General features: G+C 35.5%; 1 protein-coding gene across 1 annotated transcript; it reads left to right on the top strand.

Annotated features, from left to right (window-relative positions):
• Positions 1 to 12,577: 12,577 nt before the first annotated feature.
• Positions 12,578 to 16,652, top strand: LOC148176833 (alpha-tocopherol transfer protein-like). Its single transcript, XM_088033095.1, has 6 exons — positions 12,578 to 15,589; positions 15,634 to 15,793; positions 15,842 to 16,094; positions 16,142 to 16,252; positions 16,298 to 16,400; positions 16,445 to 16,652. Exons 1-6 carry the CDS (start codon positions 15,454 to 15,456, stop codon positions 16,588 to 16,590), a joined length of 909 nt encoding a protein of 302 aa, XP_087889221.1. The 5' UTR covers positions 12,578 to 15,453; the 3' UTR covers positions 16,591 to 16,652.
• The last annotated feature ends 4,517 nt before the right edge of the window (positions 16,653 to 21,169 follow it).

Raw genomic sequence — 21,169 nt, 5'->3', positions numbered from 1 at the left:
GATCTCGAATATTAAAATTTTCCAAATTATTTACTAGATCGTCTACTAATTTTAATTGTCGAAATTACTGTTTGTTTATGACTAAAAAGGTTAAAAGGACTTGTGTTAAGGAAGGTTTCTTTTCTTTGAGTTTACTGATTGTTGATTGACTGATTTCTTGTTTCTTGATTTCTTAAAACTAGCTTGCCAATAGGTAGTTGCGGACCCTGGAGTTGTTTGACTTCCAAGCGAGTTTTTGGATTCATTGTCGATTAATCGTTGAAACGAAAAGGGAACATTTTTGATATTTGAAAGGTTTTTTAGCGGTTTATGTCGCGTACGGAATAAAACTCCCTAATCAAAACAACTATTTAATATAAAAACAAAACAAAACTGGAGGGAAAACCAGTATGACGCCACGAAATTACAACATGTTATCTATGCAAAGAAGAACGGCCAACTGCCTTGATTTTAACACGACCAAGGCCGATCGTGTCCTGCATCTAGTTACTGTTTTTGGTAACTTCCTGTCTTCTGGTTGGCAGCGAGACGGTGCTGCCACAGTTTCGTAGTCAAATGTCGTCATCGGAGTTGTTTCGATGTAAGTAGAGATGTTGTTTTCGTCTTAAAATCATTCGATTGATGATGAAGGTGACGCCAATAAGAGCGACGGTCCACCGTGAAGAGTTTCCGGGATAAAAGGGAATCTCTAGGTGTTTCCTTTCTGTAGATTTAGGAATCCTTTGATTTCGTCAAGGTCTCGAAGGTTGATATCTTCTAGTGATGTGCCGGGTCGCTGTTTTGGATAATGTATTGGAGTCGATGGATCGAGTAGGCTCGAAAGGAAAAGGAGTTAACTTCAAACAGCGTGTAGGTTAGATTAAGCATAATGACACAACAATAGTAAATCAATAATTTTTAATGAAAGATAATAATAAACATTAAATAAAAACATAGAGCATAGGAGTTCTATGGAGATAAACAAAAGAACATAGAACATAATCAAATATACTCACGACTTAGACTAAATATTATTATTTATTTATTAGTAATTGGAGACAGCTTTAAGGAATCCTATACATCTAAACACTAGACAGATATAGTAAGCATTAAAATCAAACCATTTTAATTGTGCAAAAGTAGGTACACAAACTCAACAACTCCACCTAAGCAATTACCTAAACCATACTCACAGTACCGTACATAATTAAATGAATATATAAAAAATCAAAATAGAGATAAGAAAATAAAAGTTATTTGAAATAACTGTTCAAAAAAAGTATTTGGTCCACCTTCTTGGACTCCAGTCTATTGCGGCGTTGGTTGCATAAAAGACCAACCTTAGAGAAAACTCGTTCCGAAGGCACAGAAGTGAAGTGGCTGGAATACATAAATACTTCAAAGCTATTTTATAAAAGCCGCTGTTGGTGATTTTGCGAAGTTCCCGAAATTTCAGTGGATTGGCTTTTCTATCCAAATACGGCAGCTCTACGTACTGTTTCACCTTGATAATTGCTGATGTTGTGGGGTTTTCCATGCTTGAAAATTCCAATACCCTTTTATCTGGATGATCCCATAAATTCTCGTCAGTCGCCTCTGAAGTTATCTGCTAGGAATCTGAAGATGAAGTTGTAGGTGTTTCGAGACGTGAAGTAGATGGCAATATTTTGGCACTATTTGGCACCTGAAATTGTCAAGAAATCGTCAACAACAAATTGTTGAGCATTATCTGCATTTGTCTCGATGCCAAAACCAACTTTGTTAAATCTTGGATGCATGAATGTTGCTTTAGCAACAGTTTTGTTAATCTCATGACCACCAAATCTTTTATCGAAAACGTCAAGTAATTTTATTTTTAACCTTCTAGCGACTTCGGAATTAGAACTGCAACTTAGTAATGCCGTTTGTACGCCTCGAATAAGAGGTACGATGCAGGATCACGTTGGATATTGCTCGCCAGGTATAATACCCGTCATTTGTTCCACAGGTTTTAAAACGCAAAGGCACTCGTGCACCTCGATCCATTCGTCAGCGTTAATATTATCTGGACAGCCAGGTAATGAAGAGATTGCAGCAGAAAGAGGTATATTGACCTTATCGAGACGTTGGGGCATATAATACACTGAATTCCATCTTGTCTGGACATCTTGTTTTAGTTTTAAGGGTTCCAGCTGCATTTGTTCTTGAACCTGTTTTAATTTATATCGTCGTTGATTCTGCAACATCTGCTATGTGCAAAAACGCAAATTATTTAGGAGACGCATAAAACTAATTTTAAAATGAATGATTTTATATTCATTTCTCTTAATGATACTACAAAGTCAATATTGTTCTAAAGATATGTTTAATTTGCAGAAAAGTGCACTTCCGGACCAATTGTTTTGTAAAAGTCCAGAAATTTTCCTTTTCTTCAAATAGCAGATTTTTCACAACTTGGTTTTCGCACATGTCATTAATTACCTTTCAATTGCAAGTTTACTAAAACGTCAATAATTACTATCTATTTATTAGAAAATTATTGTTGAAACGTTACAAAAGAAAAATATATAATTATAAACAATATAATCAAGAATTTATGTACTATTTTTATTGCTTTTATTCTGATCTGGTTTAAATGGCAAGGCATCATAAAAAGCATGATGATCTTTCTCTATAACTTTCTTTAGTTCTTGCAACTGACGGTATTTTGATTCTGCTATTGGAACTGCAGACGTGTACATTTTTTTAGGGTCGTTTGATCCCGTCTTCCTTCTTTGGGGAAGTGGTTTCCAGTTGCCAGAAAAATCTAGTTGGAATTGAATGTCACCGTTAGGCGAATATTTAATTTGTGTTATATCTGTGACTGTAGGGTCACCAGTTTTTTTTTCCGGTCTTAATGATGGTAGGTTGGTATTCATCATATTTAAAGAAAAAATTGTAATTAAGTACATTGACGTTGTACGGTTGTTTAGGTCTAGCTAGCCTCATTCGTGCAATGTAATCCGTTGGTGAATTTATTGGAGGTTTGAAGTATTTTTCTAAGGTGGCATGAACATTATCAGCTTCCATCATCGTATGGCCTTTTTCGAGAAACAACTGTTCAATTGTTATCGATTTTGATTTTGCTAAATCACTTAAAGTACTAGCAAGAACTTTATTTCGGTTCTGGTAATTACAACCATCAGAGATTAGAACGACGTGTTTGTACGACTCAGATATCGCATCAGAAATATAATGGGCAATGCATGAAGTGAATTCGTTACTAGATAGAGACTCCTCCATTCGCTTCATGCCAAACGTACAAGTATACATCTCCTTTGTTTAGTTCGTATATTGTAAAGTTATGAACCTGAAGTTTTTGTTTGTAGTACATGGATGAAGCATCCGTTTTTGGACAAAGAAGGACACTTTGTAAGTCCATTGTAATAACTAACTTTTCTGAATTAGCAGTTTCTTTAGCTGCATTCTTAGCAGCACGTGCATCATCCTTTCTTTTGATGTGGCTTCTATATTCTTCATCGTCAATAGTACCCACTTTGAAGCCACAACATACGTCGCATTGATCTTTCCTAGGATGATGAACTGATATTTTCTGTTTTTTTAACTGTAGCTGTGAACTGCATTCTTCCACTTGCCGACAATTCATGTTCTATACACCATTCCTTGTAAACATTGTACATGTGAAGTTTAGATCTAAAAGTTGATTCAACGTATGTTTTCGTTGATGAAGTACGACAGTAATGACTTGGCACTTTTGGGAGTAGAGCCAACCATTCTTCCACTGTTTGGATCTTTGTTTTAACATTCGGGATAACATTGGCAGCTTCCTCTTCGCTCTCAGAGGACGAAGAATTGTTAGAAACATTGATGTCGCGCTTAACCCATCTCATCAATGTATCTCTTCCTAGATCTAAAGTGTTCAGGAAAAGAGTACGACAAACTTTCACTTTCATTCCTGCCTCGGTTGGAAGAAATAAATCGTGACCTTCAGACTTTAGATGCTTTGTACCAGTTTGCTTTCTTCTTCTTTTGATACCCCTACTAGTTACCAATCCCTTAATGTAAGCTTTTTTCTCCTGCCATGTTTTTAAAGTCTTCCAAAAATGATGAAAAATATTGCTTCTATCTTGGTCGCTTACTTGACTACACGCAAAAGAATTTGAAGTTTTCTTTTTTGGTAAGGAATTATGTTTACAACGACTTTTCATACTCCTAGGGCTTCTCATTTTGTTGTGCGTAATTTCCTTTTTAGATGTTCTTGTGTAGCCAATGTAACCCTCGCCGATCATTCGATTTTGAGTTGCTTTTTTCCTTCTTTTTGAAATAGTCTCTCTTTTTTCATCGCCTGAGATTTTCATATTACCTGTTGATGCTGTTACACTCTTTCATTTATTTTCTCTGCGGTATTATGCCCTATTTCTTCAACAGCATTCTCTGTTGCTTCATTGTATTCAATCAAATTCATTTGGGGTATTCCTGGTATAGATGGTTCGTCGAAATCAACGTCCATGATTTCTTCATGTCCTATAATAGTTTCTTGCTTCTTAAAGTTTATTTCAATTGGAATTTCTTCTTGTGGGGACGGCATATAATCTCCAAAAAATGTTTTGAAAGTATTAACATTTTTAGAACAATTTAGTTCAGCGATGTTAGGCGTATTATGTTGTGATTCATCAGAAGTGTTTTGGGATAGTATTTGAAGTATTTCTTTATCAGGAATAATTACTAAATCATTTGAACTTGGTTCTGCATGAGGGATGTTTAGAAGACTTTTTTCAGAAGAATTGGCAAAAATATCTTCTTCATCTTTCGAATTGGAACGTTTGCTCATCAGCGCCAAATGTAACAATTTTTTGCTCCGAGTAGACATCTGCAAGAATTACAGTTTCGTAGTATTTTTAAATTAATTAAATGTCAACAATTCATTATTTATACATAATAATAATTAATATTTTACTCGATTTTAATTTTTTGAGGTTATAGGAACGTAACATCAAAGTCTACACCAATGTGAAATTAAACAATAATGATTATTGCATCAATAATACCTATAACTTATCATACTTACAGTTATTTGTTGTTAAGTCACATTGAAAATTTACAAAACCGCACTATTTTCTATCACGATTTCCATGTAATAACAACTGATTAAACGGGAAATTCTTGCAATGCAGGTTTAGCAGGAGAAGCGCAAACTGTTATGTGCAAGAAATTGGCAGCGCTTGGGGGACGTAATACCTGCTATGTTTTCTTCTGGCACATGACAGATATTGCGATCATCTATTCGAATATCAACACATAGCAGGTTCTTTATATTTAATTTAAAAATTAGCGGGAAATTTTTAACACATAACAGCTATTACCAGTCGATGCGCATGAGTTAATAGAATTACATCATGCTTGAACCTAAAAATGGCCAAAAAATGCACATAGCAGATGTTGCAGAATCAACGACGATATATAAAACACCTACAATGGAGACCGTCAAGGACATCGTTCAAAAATATTATAAAAAACAATGGGCCTAAGTTTGATCCCTGCGTTACTCCACTGGAGGCACAGTATAGATTTGACCTAAATCCGCAATACTCGACAAACTGCTGCCTACCAACTAACAGCGACTTTATCAGCATTAATAATTTGTTGAGTATTCCAAACAACTTTAATTTACGCAACAAAATACAGTGATGAACATGATCAAAGGCCTTGGAAAAATCGGTGTAGATAACATCAACTTGGCAACGTTTGTCCAGAACCTCTGATATGAAGTCAGTAAATTCAACTAAATTTGTTGTAGTGAAGTGTCCCTTTACAAAGCCATGTTGTGGTGCTATTTTACTAATTACATGTGAGTACACTGCTTTAGATATGATACATTCAAATAACTTAGCAAAGTTACATAAAAGTGCAATTGGCCTGTATCGATGTTTTTGTGTAAATCCGACTTGGATTTGAAAGATTGATGTTGTGTTTGATCTGATTCATGAATGTCAATGGAATTTGGTCAGAGTGGAATATATCGCGGAATTCGAGGCGAAGGTTTCGAATTTTGTTTTTTTCTTCTTTGGTGCAATGTTCTAATCGGAGTTTTTTTAAATTTTCTTTCAAAAGATTGGCAAAATTTGGATCAGTTATTTTATCTTCAATGTCCATTGGTTCAATACAATATAATTCTTTTTCGATGTAAGCTTCGACTGGCAAAGGTTCATCAAAAATAATTTAGAGGTTTTAATAAATAAATTAGTCACAGTTACAAGTGCTCTGGGTGTTTCTATTTTTCCATCGAAATTTTCATATTCGATTATTGCACTTCCGTTCTTTACGTTGACTGGTATTTCTGCAATTTTAGCTGAACTTCCTGTATCAATTAAAAAGTACCATTAATTTCGGGGACATGAATTTAGATCATATCTTTCGTTAGAATTTTGATGATTGATAATTATTATCCGGGATTTTTCTGAAGGCTGGTTGTTCAAAAATTTACGGCGTTGTTTTCATTTGAATTTGTCGCATTTGCAGGATTGTTTACAATGTTATCAAAGCTGGCTTCTTGGTCATCATTATTATAAATGGGACTGTTGAATTCGTATTGTTCTATGGACAATAGTCGTTGTTTGGATTTTCTTTATCAGCAATATTGTATTCTGCGTTTTGATAGTATAAGGGATTCATTGTTTCATTGTTTCGGATTTCTATAAGAATTTTGAATTTGAATTCAGCCGTTGAATCTTGATAAAAACTGGTGTTTTTGTAGATTTCGAGCTCTTCTTTGCGAAATCAAGCCAGAAAACAGCGAGAATCAGCGAGAAATCGACGTTTAGCATGGAAATAAGCGGATTTATCTAAGAATTTCGATGATTTCGCGCAGATTCGAGCTGTTTTCTCGCGATTGTAACGTTACCGTCACGTAAATAGTCCACGTCATGGTTATTTACCATTTGGGCTAGAATGGCACTACCCCGGAGTTTCTCCAAACCACATAAATAGAGATCTTGTATCGACTATTGCCATAGTAGGTTTCTTTATTTCGGTTTTGAACCTACAGGTCCCAAAACGCGATACGGAATTGTAAACCGTTTGTTAACACCCTCGGAAATGCTGCCCTTTAGGACAAGCAGCCACTATATTTCTTTTGAATGTGTCCTAGTGGAACCTATGTGGGCTGTAGGAACCACATTGTCTTCGGTATTGTTATTTTCGCTCTTCTTCTTTTTGCTATAATAGAATCTATTAGTCGTCTTGGAATTATATAATATTGATTTCTTGTTCTTCTAGCATCCCTAAAAGCGCAATCTTGCCAGTTTCTATATTATTTCGTTTGTTTACATTTACCTAACCTAGAACTGTCATATGTCATCGTAGTATTGTATTCATCTTTAGTATTAAATTCCCTAGGTTAATTGACATCTTTACAATTGGCGCGCTAATATTCAAATTCTTTCTCAACTTCTTCACCTTTGGTCCCTCACCTTTTCCTCGTCACACGCAGGTCAGTTTTGCTGTTGACGTGCTAATCGTCAGAGGTGTCTTCGTTAAGTGTCTACTAGCTCCTTGTTAAATCTTGATTTATTGTTGAAAAATCAAGACCATCGGCCTTATATTGTGCCGGATCTAAGGGCTAAAAGACACTCTAATTCCAAATCTTTGGATAGTTATTTGGAATCAGCGACCTCGTGTCAGATCTGTGCGAGACACTCTAACACGTGTGAAGTCGCTCGACACCTCCAGGTATTTAAACTTCTTAAAATCTCCATTCGTGTGACCCATTTGGTAATTGCTTTTCTCTCTGTAGGCTTCTTCTTCGTTCTTCTTCGTTCTTCGTCTTCTTATTCTCTTCTTCGTTTTTCTTTTGTTCCCTCGCAGTCATCGCTATACTTCGTTACCCCTTTGGCCCGTTTTCTGCGACACCGCCCCGCCGCCTTGAGTAGGTACGTAGACTTCGAGACCTTCAGAGACCAGACTTTGCATCTCCTTGGACCTGTCCCTTTGAGGAACACCACAGCGAGATCCCGTCCATCGGAGATCCATCGTCGGAACAGGAGTCACGGTTTGAAACGCCATTTTAACATTATAAAACTCATCGTCGGTGCGCCGAAATTTCTGTATACGGTCGTCATATTTTACTTTAAATCTAATTCGTTTTTGTATAGCGCAACTTCACTATCATTTATCTCTTTATTTCGTAAATTCACTTAACTTAAATTTAACTTTGTAATCGCAGTTTGAACAGACATTTTTCCCGTCATTACAATATCGACCATTGCGTTCTGAAACAAAACATAGGCCTATGCGTTTGCGTTAGTCGCTTTTAGTCGCTCTTCATTAAGTAATAAGGTCCTCACATCTTAGGACGCGTCTGTTCAACTTTGAACACTTTTCATAATTTTTGTATACTCATCATTTGTAATCTACGTTGATTTATTGTTTTGAGGAGTAGCCCCTCCTAGGTTTTTTTTGTCAATAAATCACACGTTATTTAGTTTACGTTAGATTTTCTTTTTTTTCTTTTTCTTACTTTGGGAAATTGACCAGCATTTGCCAGCTCGTTGTCGAACTTCAACAACGACTAACGGCTGACCCCCTTAAGGGAAGAGAATCCGGGATACTCGTAAGTTCGTGGCGCTCAAAAATTGTCTCACTGTTATTGGGAACCCCGACCGTCTCCACGGGGCTAGTTTGGCCGAGTTATCCCGGCAAGGGGGCTCACGCCTGTCGTGAGCGTTACACGATTCAGCCGTTGAATCTTGATAAAACTGGTGGTTTTGTAGATTTCGAGCTCTTTGCAAAATCAAGCCAGGAAACAGCGAGAATCTGCGAGAAATCGAGGTTTAGCATGTTGTCCAAATTTGTTGTAGTAAGTCATAAATAAAGGCAAGACACTTCGCCTAATTGCCAACCTTCACACTCATTTATACATCAGTTAATTTCTACAAATGTTGATGACGTGAAAATTAGATTGTAAGGGGATAAATATTTCGAATTTTGGTTTTTTCTTCTTTGTTACAGTGTTCTAACTGGAGATTCTTTAGATTTTCTTTCAATGGAGTATTTTAATTGTGGTTGAAGTACCTATTTGAAATTTTCTTCTTCAGCAACGAGACTGATCGCTTTTTCTAAAGCATTTGGATACTGAAGGCGAACTGCGAATTGAGTTTCTTACGGTAAACCATTGATACTAGTGTACTTCGATTTTTTACGCTTAAATGCTGAATTTACGAAACCAACCCTCATTACAGGGTCGTACTCATTTTCTTTCCTTAAAAGGGTACTTCTAACTACCAACACAATGCTACTTGACTCACCCCTTCCGGAACACCCTTATGTAGTCAGGTCCGGGCTTAGCACAACTGGGAAGTCATGGATATCTCGCAACAAAACATATTGCCACCTGTCTTATCGGCCTTAATCATCTATAATGGAATGACTTCGTCCCCTGCTCCATCGCTGGATAGCGGCTCGAATTACTGGCACTGACCCCATTTTCTGCAACGGCAGGACACCCATGTCCTTACTCCGACCGTGGGGAGTTACTGGAACGGCTGGTCTGCACCCACGTCCTGGCAGCATCTCGGCATCTTTTTCTTTCTTCGAGTACGGTGAAATCTACCATCACAGTACCCACCCGCGTACTAGAAATTGTACCTATCCAGACGCTACTTGGAAATTATACCCATCCAAGCAATAATACCCGCGTTCTGGAAATTATCCCTATCCAGAACGCAACTTGGAAATTATCCCCATCCAAGTCACCATACCAGCGTCCTAAAAATTGTACCCATCTAGAACGCTACTTGGAAATTGTACCCATCCAAGTCAATACGCCGGCGCTATGGAAATTGTGCCCATCCAGAGCGCCACTTGGAAATTGTACCCATCCAAGTTATTACACCAGCGTTCTGGAAATTGTTCCCATCCAGAACGCTACCTGGAAAGCACGCCCATCCAGGTAAACACACCGGTGTTCTGGAAATTGTACCCATCCAGAACACCTACACGCACGACACTTATTCTACCCTTCACTTTCACCGCCCAATCCTTACTGACTTCAGCCACACATTCTCGCGTCGTTTCCCCTACTCAGGATGCGCATAAGTTACTGAGCCAACCCAAGGGCTTTTAATTCGCGATTTCATTTATCAGTGAGACATCTGGTGGCCAATCTGAGAACTGGCGCTAAATCATACTCCATCTAAGAATCATACCGCTCTACGTCGTTTGCATTGTTGACGCCCGTATTTTGTTTCTAAAATAATACAATTAGTGCAAACTGTTATTTTACAATGCCAAAATTGGATAAGACAACTGTAGCGTGTACGGATGTCACACATGTAGAAAATTCGACAAAAACAATGTTAGTTTTCATTATTTTCCACGACATGGAAGAATGATTGGGAATGATGATAATGGTGATATACGAAAAGCGTGAGAGAATGCATTATTAATGGGTAAACCGGCATCAAATTATATGAGGGTGTGTAGCAAACATTTCACTTACAAAAATTTAAAGACGCGAGAGAGGTCAACGACGCCTGATGTTAAAACACCAAGACGCAAAAAAGACTGAGTTGCCCTTAAACTTTTGTGAGGATGAGGGTGAGATAGATGAATGTGAAAGAGGAGCAAGAAATCTTGATGATCTAGATGAGGCAGAGCGTCTCACAGTCGAAGCTTTACTCAGTTTTAAACTATCCGGACCAGAACATTGCAAATGCAAATTTGTGTGTAGAGAAGATAAAGAGGTACAAGTTCAATCAGGAGATCTTTCATCATCTTTTTTTTCTACAATTAAAAATGAAAAAGACTTAAATGCCCTAAGTGGACTCACTAATTTTAAGATATTAGAGGATATTTGTTTTTTAGTTATGAAGTATTTTCCCACAATTAGGGTTCGAAAACTATGTTTAGAGGATAGAGTGCTCCTTGTGTTTATGAAAATGAAAATGGCGTTAAAATTTAATGTAATTGCTTTTTTTTCGTATACATATATGGAAGTAGTTGCAGACAAATATTTAATGTGTATGTGCAATATACAGAGTCCGGCAACACTTGTGTCCACCCCTAAAAATATATATATAAAATTTTGAAAATTTGTATACGCTCACAGTTGACAAAGCTCTAGAAGCTGACGCAAAAATTTTAAAGACAATTTGCATTGAATCTAAATTAACAGCTGAGTAATTTTTAACACATCTAATATGGAAAAAAAAATTAATTTAGGGGTTGATATCACTAACTCTCACAATTAACTAAAAATTACATTTTTAAGGCGTCGTGACGCCAAAACTATCAGTGATAAAAAACAAATTTTTGCGTCAGCTTCTAGAGCTTTGTCAACTATGAGCGTATGCAAATTTTCAAAATTGTAACTTTAAAATTAAAGACGATTTTGGGGGTGGACACAAGTGTTGCCGGACCCTGTACAACCACTCAACCACTAGATATTTGTCAATATTAACAAAAAAACACTAAAACACAAGAGAAATCCTAATATGACACTTCAAACAGTATGATTTAGAGAACAGCTGATCACCGCGACGGTGGCGCCCTCAACGGTAGTCGAGACAAATACGAGTAGAATCGTAGCGATAAATTTTATAGGTCGTTGGAAAGATTATTGAAATAGTTTATAGAAATAGATTATTGAAAACTTTGCCAGTTCACAAGAAAAAGTGGTGAAAATAAATTTGTTATTATACCTGCATCTTAAATTAAAACACGCAAAAGCGTGCAGAAAGGGGTTTTTAAAACATTAAAGGCTTAAAGTTGTCTAGGTAACAAGAAATAGTAAAAAGTCAGGACCAATTTTCAATTATAATATAAATAAACATGAAAATTACAATTACGATTGTTTGAAATTTCAAAGCCCGCCGCTTTAAGCTGGTTACTGTTGTTTGTTGCTTCTAATTCATAACTAGTAGAAGCTTTTTCATTTTCATTCTTCTGTTGGACGTCCACAGCTCTTGATGAAGTTGATTTAGCAACCGATGTGTTCAGACCACCAGCAATGCGTTTGGAAACAACTATTTTGTTTGAAGTTCAATATTGACGATTGCTGCTAAGCAATACGCTCTCTGGTGGCGATTCTTGAACTAAACCCCACATGCTTTATTGTGGGAAACGTGGTGAAAAATTAATTATAATAATTTAATTTCCTTTAGAAACAGTAAGATTTTGGCTTTTCTCACACGTTAAAACTATCAAAACAAACTTCAAGTTTGATTTTTTACGTGTTTTTTCCATTCGAATTTTGACAAGATCCCACAGTGTCATTTAACAGCTGATTTTTGACAGAATAATGTGGCGCGAAACCTTAGTGCAAAACGTCAATAGCCACTAGCCACACTCGAAGATTTCCATCCCACCTGAGGTTCATCGATGCTCATACCACTGTTTGCCATAATCGTATGAAGTTCGTCGGAAAGCTTGACCCGTATGACTCCGTAAAAAGTGCTTAACAACGTAAACAAACAATTGCTAACCGTCTCTACGAAAACGATTCACAAACAACCGTTGATAATTTTATTGTGTAAATTTACATTTTTCCAATGCTCTTAAAGGATTGTAAATGGATCGGTACAATAAAAAATAGCATATAACACTCGTTTATACGCGCCTTTAAAACACTTACGACGTTAAAAGCACTCCGCTGACGCGTCGTGCGTGTTTTAGAGGCTTTCTTATAAATTTATATTATAATATACTATTTGTAGTAGAACCTGAAAAAAACATTTATATATATTGTCACGTCTGTGACGGGGTCTTTCAATAATGACACGGTTATGGGAGTATTTATTGTTTATTCTTAACTAATTCCTACTAACTACATTGATACTAGAATCTAATGACTTAAAACTACGTACTTACAATATAGAGGTAGACATTGTCCCACGCGACCACAATCCACTTAATAATCACAACGACCACCAACTACCAGCTCTGTAGTCACTACCACTTCTACTACTCGCTAACTCTACTACTGGCTAACTACCCCTTGTACGTTGCCCATGTCACCTCGTTTCCGCAAGCTGACTTTGCTAGTCCTCCATTTTGGAGTGCTAGCTAAGCCACTTGCGAAAACCCGGTGCAACGTACAAAGGTAGTTAACCTCTTAGTCGCAGCAATTATTAATTGCTGACATATGCCCACCCCTTAAGAATTGTCGTCCCGACAATTAACTTATAGCCTAAACCTTAACTAAATTATCCTAACCATTTACATCTCTATCTTATGTCTAATCTCCTCTTCTGTCCCGCACTTCCCTCATGTCCGGAAACGTTGACTCCTTGCATCCTGTCACTAGCTTCGACTAGGAGAACTAGCAGAACTTCCCCACACCTCGGACTGGAACTCTTCCAACCGCACTGACGTGTCTTTCTAGGTGCGAAAACTCGTACTGCTCTGGAGTGGGGCTTCGTCTTGGTCACTCTTGGGTTGTACGTTCTTCTTGACCATTTAGGAACTCTTACTCAGGAGGATCTTACTTAGGTTTTCAGGAAAGTTGCGTGGTTACAGGATTCTCAATAAGGGTGAGGTTAAGTAAGCAGGGAAAAAGAATGGTCGATCTCGTTGTCCTCGCCGCTCCTTCGGCACCATGTATCAACTCAAGTAGCATTGACCTCCAGCCGTCCCTTCCAGATCACGCAGTTTCTTGTTGGTTCCGTTGAGTGGTCACTCTGCCTCCACTTTGCCCTCCGGTTCTTTGATGGTACTTCTGGAAGTCTGATGTTCCCTCTAGCCTACCACTAGGACAGTCTGGTCTTGTCGTGACATCTCGGACGGTCCATCGGTGATGGACAAACAAAAACAACAATTACAAACTAAAATACTTAACTCCTAATCTAACCTTACAAGCTATTTACAAATTTCTCTAGCGTTTACACGTATTACATTACTCTAAAACTGCTGACAACAAGAATGCGAAAATAACATTGTTGTTGTCTAGCCGACCTTCACCTTTTGATCAGCTGTTCTATTAATCGCGTATACTTCCAACCCAAATAAAATTTAAAATATCCCTCTTTAAAAAAGTTTCCCGTTTTTCCCCATTCTTTTTTTTTCTTTTTCTGTGTCTGTTGCCTTACCTTGTTTTACTCTCTCTCCTCCTCGCTTAAATTCCTTGGTGGGTAGAGTGTAATACTGGCACTCTGCCCCTTTGCCAATCCGAGTAGGGTCTCCTTCCCTATCTCCACATGGCACGTGCTCTGCGTTACCCTACTGTCCTCCTCTGGCAGTCTCCAAGACCTCTCTTCCCGGGAAGGGCAACCGTTTTCTTCATGCTTCCTCCTACAAATCTTTCTAATCGTCCTGACGATTAGATACTAAATTAATACGAAAAAACACAACAGACATCGCTATAATGATCGATTGGTGCCACCGCTGTTCCATCCATGTGCACCTGGAGTGGTGACGGCTAGCAATCCAATTGGGTTTCGGCGGATCAAAACATAGACCAACTCTGTAGATAATACCATGTTCCATATCAGTAGAATCGAATTGTATGGGGTAACGGTTTCCAGTACACCCCCATACTGATTTCGACTAAGTCCGGTTGAACAAAGGTGTCATGGCATAAAACTAACAATAACCTAAAATCACAAGAAATTTGTATCCTAATATTAAAAAGAAACAACCAAGAAAAAAAAATTGTATGCCTAAAACTTAATAATAACATATTTTAGACGTCATCGCTACTGACCGGACTCGTCCATGGGTCGTAATAACTAAGTATACGACTGACGTGAACAATTTCCCTTTTTGGTTTGTTGTTTGAACCCCGTTCGATTTCGTAATTGACGTCGTTAACCTTTCTGGTGATTGTGTATGGTCCGAACCATCTGCACATCCCAAATTATTTATATAAAATATTTTTGTACAATTTTTTTTCCCAAAAATTGCATTGCATCCAAAAAAGGTGACGAATTTGAATTTGAAGAAAAAAAATTAGTGAAGGGGAAGCCTGAAAACCGAAAGAAAGAAACCAAAGGGGTAAAATAAAAGTTTTCACCAGAAGAAAAAGAAGAAGAAACTAAAGAAATTAAAGTGTCCACAGAAGAATGCTTTCGAAGAAGCAATCTTCTGAAGAATTCAAAGAAGGAATTCAAATACAGTATCCAAAAACAATTTCAAAGAGTAAATCTAAATCACAAATGCAAAGAGATGCTAAACAAAAAAAAAGAATTCGGAGAAAAAATCATTAAATAATACTATGTAATAGCAGAACCCGAAAACAGTATTCAAAGAGAATTTTAAGAGAAATTATCCAAAGAGAGAATACATTGAAGGAGATTAAGTGAAATATTTAAATGTTCGTGCAAAAACTTGAAATTCGACTTTGGAATTTTACACCGTTTTATCAGTTTACTTCGCAATCAATGCAAAATGGAAATTCCGTAATCTTTGTTTTTAATTAATTACAATAGACGCTTGCAAATACAAGGCCGACAACAGTTCAAGAGATACCGATAAACGTTAATTTCCATCATTCAAGTAACAACAATGGACATCCTTCAGTGCGCGGACCTCTGGGAAGAAGTTTCCAAGAAACACAACAAGACACTAAAGACGTTGGATAAAGATGTCGCTTCGTTGCGCCAATGGCTAAAAACTCAACCTCATCTCCCCGATCTGTTGGGTGAGTGTTAAAAACCGCCATCACAAGAGGTAACTCAGTTTCAGACACCAATTGTCTTCGCAACTTCTTGATTCTAAACAAGTTTAGCATGGAAGTTGCTAAGCAGAAGATTGACAATTACTTCACTCTGCGAAAAAAGTTTGAAGGGGTGTATGGGAGTTGTAACCGGAAGTTGGAATATAACGCCAATTTGTGCAAAATTGTGTAAGACAAAGGGATGGAAAGGGTTTATCTTTCATTCCCATCTTTTAGATATGTGGTGTTTGCTGAAAAGCCCACGAAAGAGATGTACAGAATCGCGTTCTTTAAATTTAAAGACGAAAGTTTGTGCGACTATTTTGAGCCTTTGCCTCTGATCAAACGATTGCTAACAATGCAAGACGCGCGACTACGAGGGGATGTCATGAATGGCGATATCATCGTCGCTGATTTAAAGGGTCTTTCTATGAGTTTCGTTTTGAAAGTGACGCCGTCTCTGGTTACCACAGTCCTAGCCATGTATGAGGTAAGATCAAGACAATTTTTCCGCTCCTAAAAACGTATTTTCCCCAGAAAATGTACTCAATTCCTCTCAAGGCTGTCTATCTCATCAATCTATCATCGTATGGAACCATCTTACTGGCAATCTTTAAGAAGTTCCTCAAGCCCAAACTCTTCGAGCGAGTACGTACAAAGCCCAAAAGAGGTAACACTAATTCTTTGTTCAAGATCCACGTTATCGACGATGTTAACACCCTCAAAACATTTTTACCGATAGAGTTGTTGCCTAAAGACTTCGGAGGAGAGGGACCATCGTTGGGTGCGCTCGAAGGTAAGACTTGGTGTTAGGCGCGCGTGGTTAAAAACTCTTTCTAGAAACTTTCCAAGAGCTGTTTGAAAGGCACTCGGAAGTGTTGGCACGCATGACAACAATGACAATCGATGAAAGTCTGCGACCGGAAAAACTGGAAGATGACGTTTTTGGTGTTTATGGAAATTTCAAAAAACTTGACGTTGATTAAGTGTGATTAAGTACAATTAGTTTACCTTGTTCTAGTTAACAATAATAAAACGTAAACAAACACGTTACTGGTTTTATTAAGACGCGGATTTGAACGCGTTCAAAATTCATTCTCCTCAAAATATTTCCAAAATTGAACTTGAAAAAAGTAGAAGAAAGAAGAATGGGAGACACCGAAAAAACAAATGGAAGAAAGAAAAAGCAGAACATATTTTTTAGTTTTTTCCCATCATCAAATTGAAAAATTCCAAAATATCTCTTTTGCTCTATAATTTTGAAACTTGGCGCCGTTAATAAGCAAGTCTAAATGAGTAATTTCCCCAAATTTTATTGGTGCGACGTTAAAATTACCAAAATTATAGCTCTTATTATTTTTTTCGGTAGTTTTTGACTCATCCTCAAATAGAAAAATATAAAATTCGTCTCTTTTGCTTTACAATTTTAAAAATTGGCGCAGTTATTAAGCAAGTCTAAATGAACAAGTTCTCCAAATTTTATTTCTGCGACGTTCAAATTACCAGAATTACAGTCCTTGACAATTTTTTTATTAGTTTTTGGCTCACCCTCAAGTACAAATTAACAATTTTCCCAAATTTTATCACTGCGACGTTAAAATTACCAAGATTACAGCCCTTAACGTATTTTTTTATTAGTTTTTTTTTCATCCATCAAATAAAAAAATTCCAAAATTGATATTTTTTGCTCTATAATTTTGAAATATGCCACAATTGTTAAGCAAGTCGAAATGGGCGATTTTTTTAAATTTTATTGCCGCGATGTTCAAATTACCAGAATTACAGCCCTTGACGTATTTTTTATTAGTTTTTGGCTCATCCTCAAATAAAAAAAAATCCAAAATTTGTCTCTCTTGGCCTATAATTTTGAAATTTAGCGCAATTAATAAGCAAATAGAAATTAACAATTTCCCCAAATTTTATTACTGCGACGTGAAAATTACCAGGATTACAGCTCTTAACATATTTTTTATTAGTTTTTTTCATCCACCAAATTTAAAAATTCCAAAATTGGTATTTTTGCTCTATAATTTTGAAATTTGCCACAATTAATAAGCAAGTTTATATGAGCAATTTCCCCATATTTTATTGCTACGACGATAAAATTACCGGAATCACAGCCCTTAACATGTTTTTATTAGTATTTTTCCCATTCTCAAATTGAAAAATTCCAAAATTTGTTTCTTGCTCTATAATTTTGAAATTTGACGCAGTTAATAAGCAAGTCTAAATGAGTAATTTCCCCAAATTGTATTAGTGCAACGTTAAAATAACCAAAATTACAGCCCAGTTTTTGACCCATCCTCAAATACAAAATTACAAAATTCGTCTCTTTTGCTTTATAATTTTAAAAATTGGTTAATAAACAATTTTTCTAAATTTTATTGCTGCGACGTTCAAATTACCAGAATTACAGCTCTTGACGTATTTTTTATTAGTTTTTGGCTCATCCTCAAATAAAAAAAATAATTTAAAATTAGTCTCTCTTGGCCTACAATTTTGAAAGTTGGCGCAATTAATAAGCAAGTAGAAATTAACAATTTCCCCAAATTTTATTACTGCGACGTAAAAATTACCAGATTTACAGCCCTTAATATATTGTTTTATTAATTTTTGGCTTATCTACAAAATAAAAAAATTCCAAAATTGGAATCTTTTGCTATATATTTTGCAATTTGTCACAGCTAATAAAATGAGTAACTTTTCCAAATTTAATTTAAATGACAACAGTTACAACCCTTAATATACTTTTTTTAAAGTTTTTTGTACATCCCCAGAATAAAAAAAGAATCGAATAAATCCAAACAATCCGAAGAATCTATAGAGAACCCAAAGAATACTAAGGAAATCCAATGACTATTAAAAGAATCCAAAAAATCCAAAGAGAATCGAAAGACTCCTAATATTAGAATGCAAAGAAACCAACACTACGAAAAATCCAAAGAATCCAAAGAGAATACAAATAATCCAAAAAATTAATAAAAATCCAAAGAAAATCTAAAGAATCAATAAACAATCCAAATAATAAAAATAGAATCCAAAGAATTTAAAGAATCCTAAGAGACCAAAGAAAGACTTCGAGTATGAAGAATCCAGGCAATTCAAAGAATCCAAAGGGAATAAAAATAAAATCTAGAGATTCCAGAGAATCCAAAGAATTCAAAGAATCCAAGGAAATCCAATGACCATAGATGAAAGTCTTCGACCGGAAAAACTGGAAGATGACGTCTTTGGTGTTTATGGAAATTTCAAAAAACTTGACGTTGATTAAGTGTGATTAAGTACAATTAGTTTACCTTGTTCTAATTTACATTAATAAAGCGTAAACAAACTCGTTACTGGTTTTATTAACGCGCAGATTTAAATGCGTTCAAAATCCATTCTCGTCAAAATATTTCTAAAATTAAACTTAAAGAATGTAAAAGACAGAAAGAAGAATGGGAAACACCGAGAAAACTAACGAAAAAAAGAAAAAACAGAAAGTAAAACAAATAAGAAATAGATAGAACCCAAAAATAAAAAATTAAAAAATCTCTTTTCGCATTTTGGCACAGTTAATAAGCAAGTCTATATGAGCAATTTCACCAAATTTTATTGATACGACGATAAAATTACTGGAATCACAGCCCTTAACATGTTTTTTATTAGTTTTTTTCCCATTCTCAAATTGAAAAATTCCAAAATTTGTCTCTTTTGGTATATAATTTTTAAATTTGGCGCAGTTAATAAGCAAATTTAAATGAGTAATTTCCCAAAATTTTCTTAGTGCGACGTTAAAATTACCAAAATTACAGCCCAGTTTTTGACTCTTTCTCAAATACTCAAATCTCAAATTAAAAAAAAATTGTCTCTTTTGGCCTATAATTTTAAAATTTGGTGCAATTAATAAGCAAGTAGAAATTAACAATTTTCCCAAACTTTATTGCTGTGACTTTAAAATTACCAGAATTTCAGCCCTTAACATATTTTTATTAGTTTTTTTTTTTCATTCATCAAATTAAAAAATTCCAAAATTGGTATTTTTTGCTCTATAATTTTGAAATTTCCCACAATTAATAAGCAAATCCAAATGAGCAATTTCTCGAAATTTTATTGCCGCAACGTTCAAATTACAGCCCTTAACGTATTTTTTGTTAGATTTTGGCTCAGTCTAAATTAAAAAATTCCAAAATTTGTTTTTATTGGTTTTTTATTTTGACCTTTAGCGCAGTTAATAAGTAAGTCTTAATGAGCAATTTTTGAAAATTTTATTGCTGTGACGTAAAAATTACCAGATTTACAGCACTTAATATATTGTTTTATTAATTTTTGGCTCATCCACCAAATAAAAAAAAATCCAAAATTGGGATCTTTTGCTATATATTTTGCAATTTGTCACAGTTAATAGGCAGCCCGAAATCAGTAACTTCCCCAAATTTCATTGCTGTGGCATTAAAATTATTAAAGTTATGGCTCTTAACATATTTCTATAAGTTTTTGGTACATCCCCAAAATAAAAATTTCCAAAATTTGTTTCTTTCGCTCTTCATATAATTTTGCAATTTTCCACACCTAATAAAATGAGTAACTTTTCCAAATTTAATTTAAATGACAACAGTTACAACCCTTAATATATTTTTTTGAAGTTTTTTTGTATATCCCCAGAATAAAAAAGAATCGAATAAATCGAAACAATCCGAAGAATCTATAGAGAACCCAAAGAATACATAGGAAATCCAGTGACAATTAAAAGAATCCAGAGAATCTAACAACGAATTCAAAGCATCCAAAAAATCGAAAGACTCCTAAGATTAGAATGCAAAGAATCCAAACATGAAAAATACGAAAAATCCAAAGAATCCAAAGAAAATCTAAAGAATCAATAAACATTCCAAATAATAAAAAGAGAATCTAAAGACTTTAAAGAATCCAAAGAAAGACTTCGAGTATGAAGAATCCAAAGAGAATAAAAATAAAACCTAGAGATTCCAGAGAATCCAAAGAAATCCAAAAAGAGTTAAAAAATGTAACAAAGCCAAAGAATTTAAGGAGAATCTAGAGAATTCAGAAGAATCAAAGAATCCAAAAGAAATAAAAATAGATTCTAGAGATTCCAGAGAATCCAAAGAATTTAAAGAATCAAAAAGAAATCCAAAGAATTGTAAGAATCGAAAGAATGCATAGAATCCAAAAAATCAGAATTTAAAAAATCTGATGAAGCCAAAGAAAACCCAGAGAATCAAAAGAATTTAAGGAGAATCCAGATAACTCAGAGGATCCAACGAATCCAAAGAAAACCAAAAAAAATCCAAAAAGAGAATGCAAAGATTTTAAAGAGAATTTAAAGAAACCAATAAAACCAAAGGGACTGTAACGAATTCAAAAAATCCAAAGATTTTCCAACGAATTCAAAGAATTCAAAGTATCCAAAGAGAATCTAAAGATTCCAAAGCGAATCCAAAGTATCCAAAGCGAATCCGAAGAGAATACAAAGAATTTAAAAAGAATGCAAAGGATCCGAAGAAAATACAAAAACTTAAAGAGAATTTAAACAATCTAAAGATACCAAAGAAAGGGTCTGAAGAA

This window comes from Gnatocerus cornutus, chromosome 3, assembly GCF_029298725.1.
Source record: "Gnatocerus cornutus isolate USDA-ARS CGAHR chromosome 3, icGnaCorn1.1, whole genome shotgun sequence".
Classification (NCBI taxonomy): Eukaryota; Metazoa; Arthropoda; class Insecta; order Coleoptera; family Tenebrionidae; genus Gnatocerus; species Gnatocerus cornutus.
This window is presented reverse-complemented; position numbering and strand designations above follow the sequence as displayed.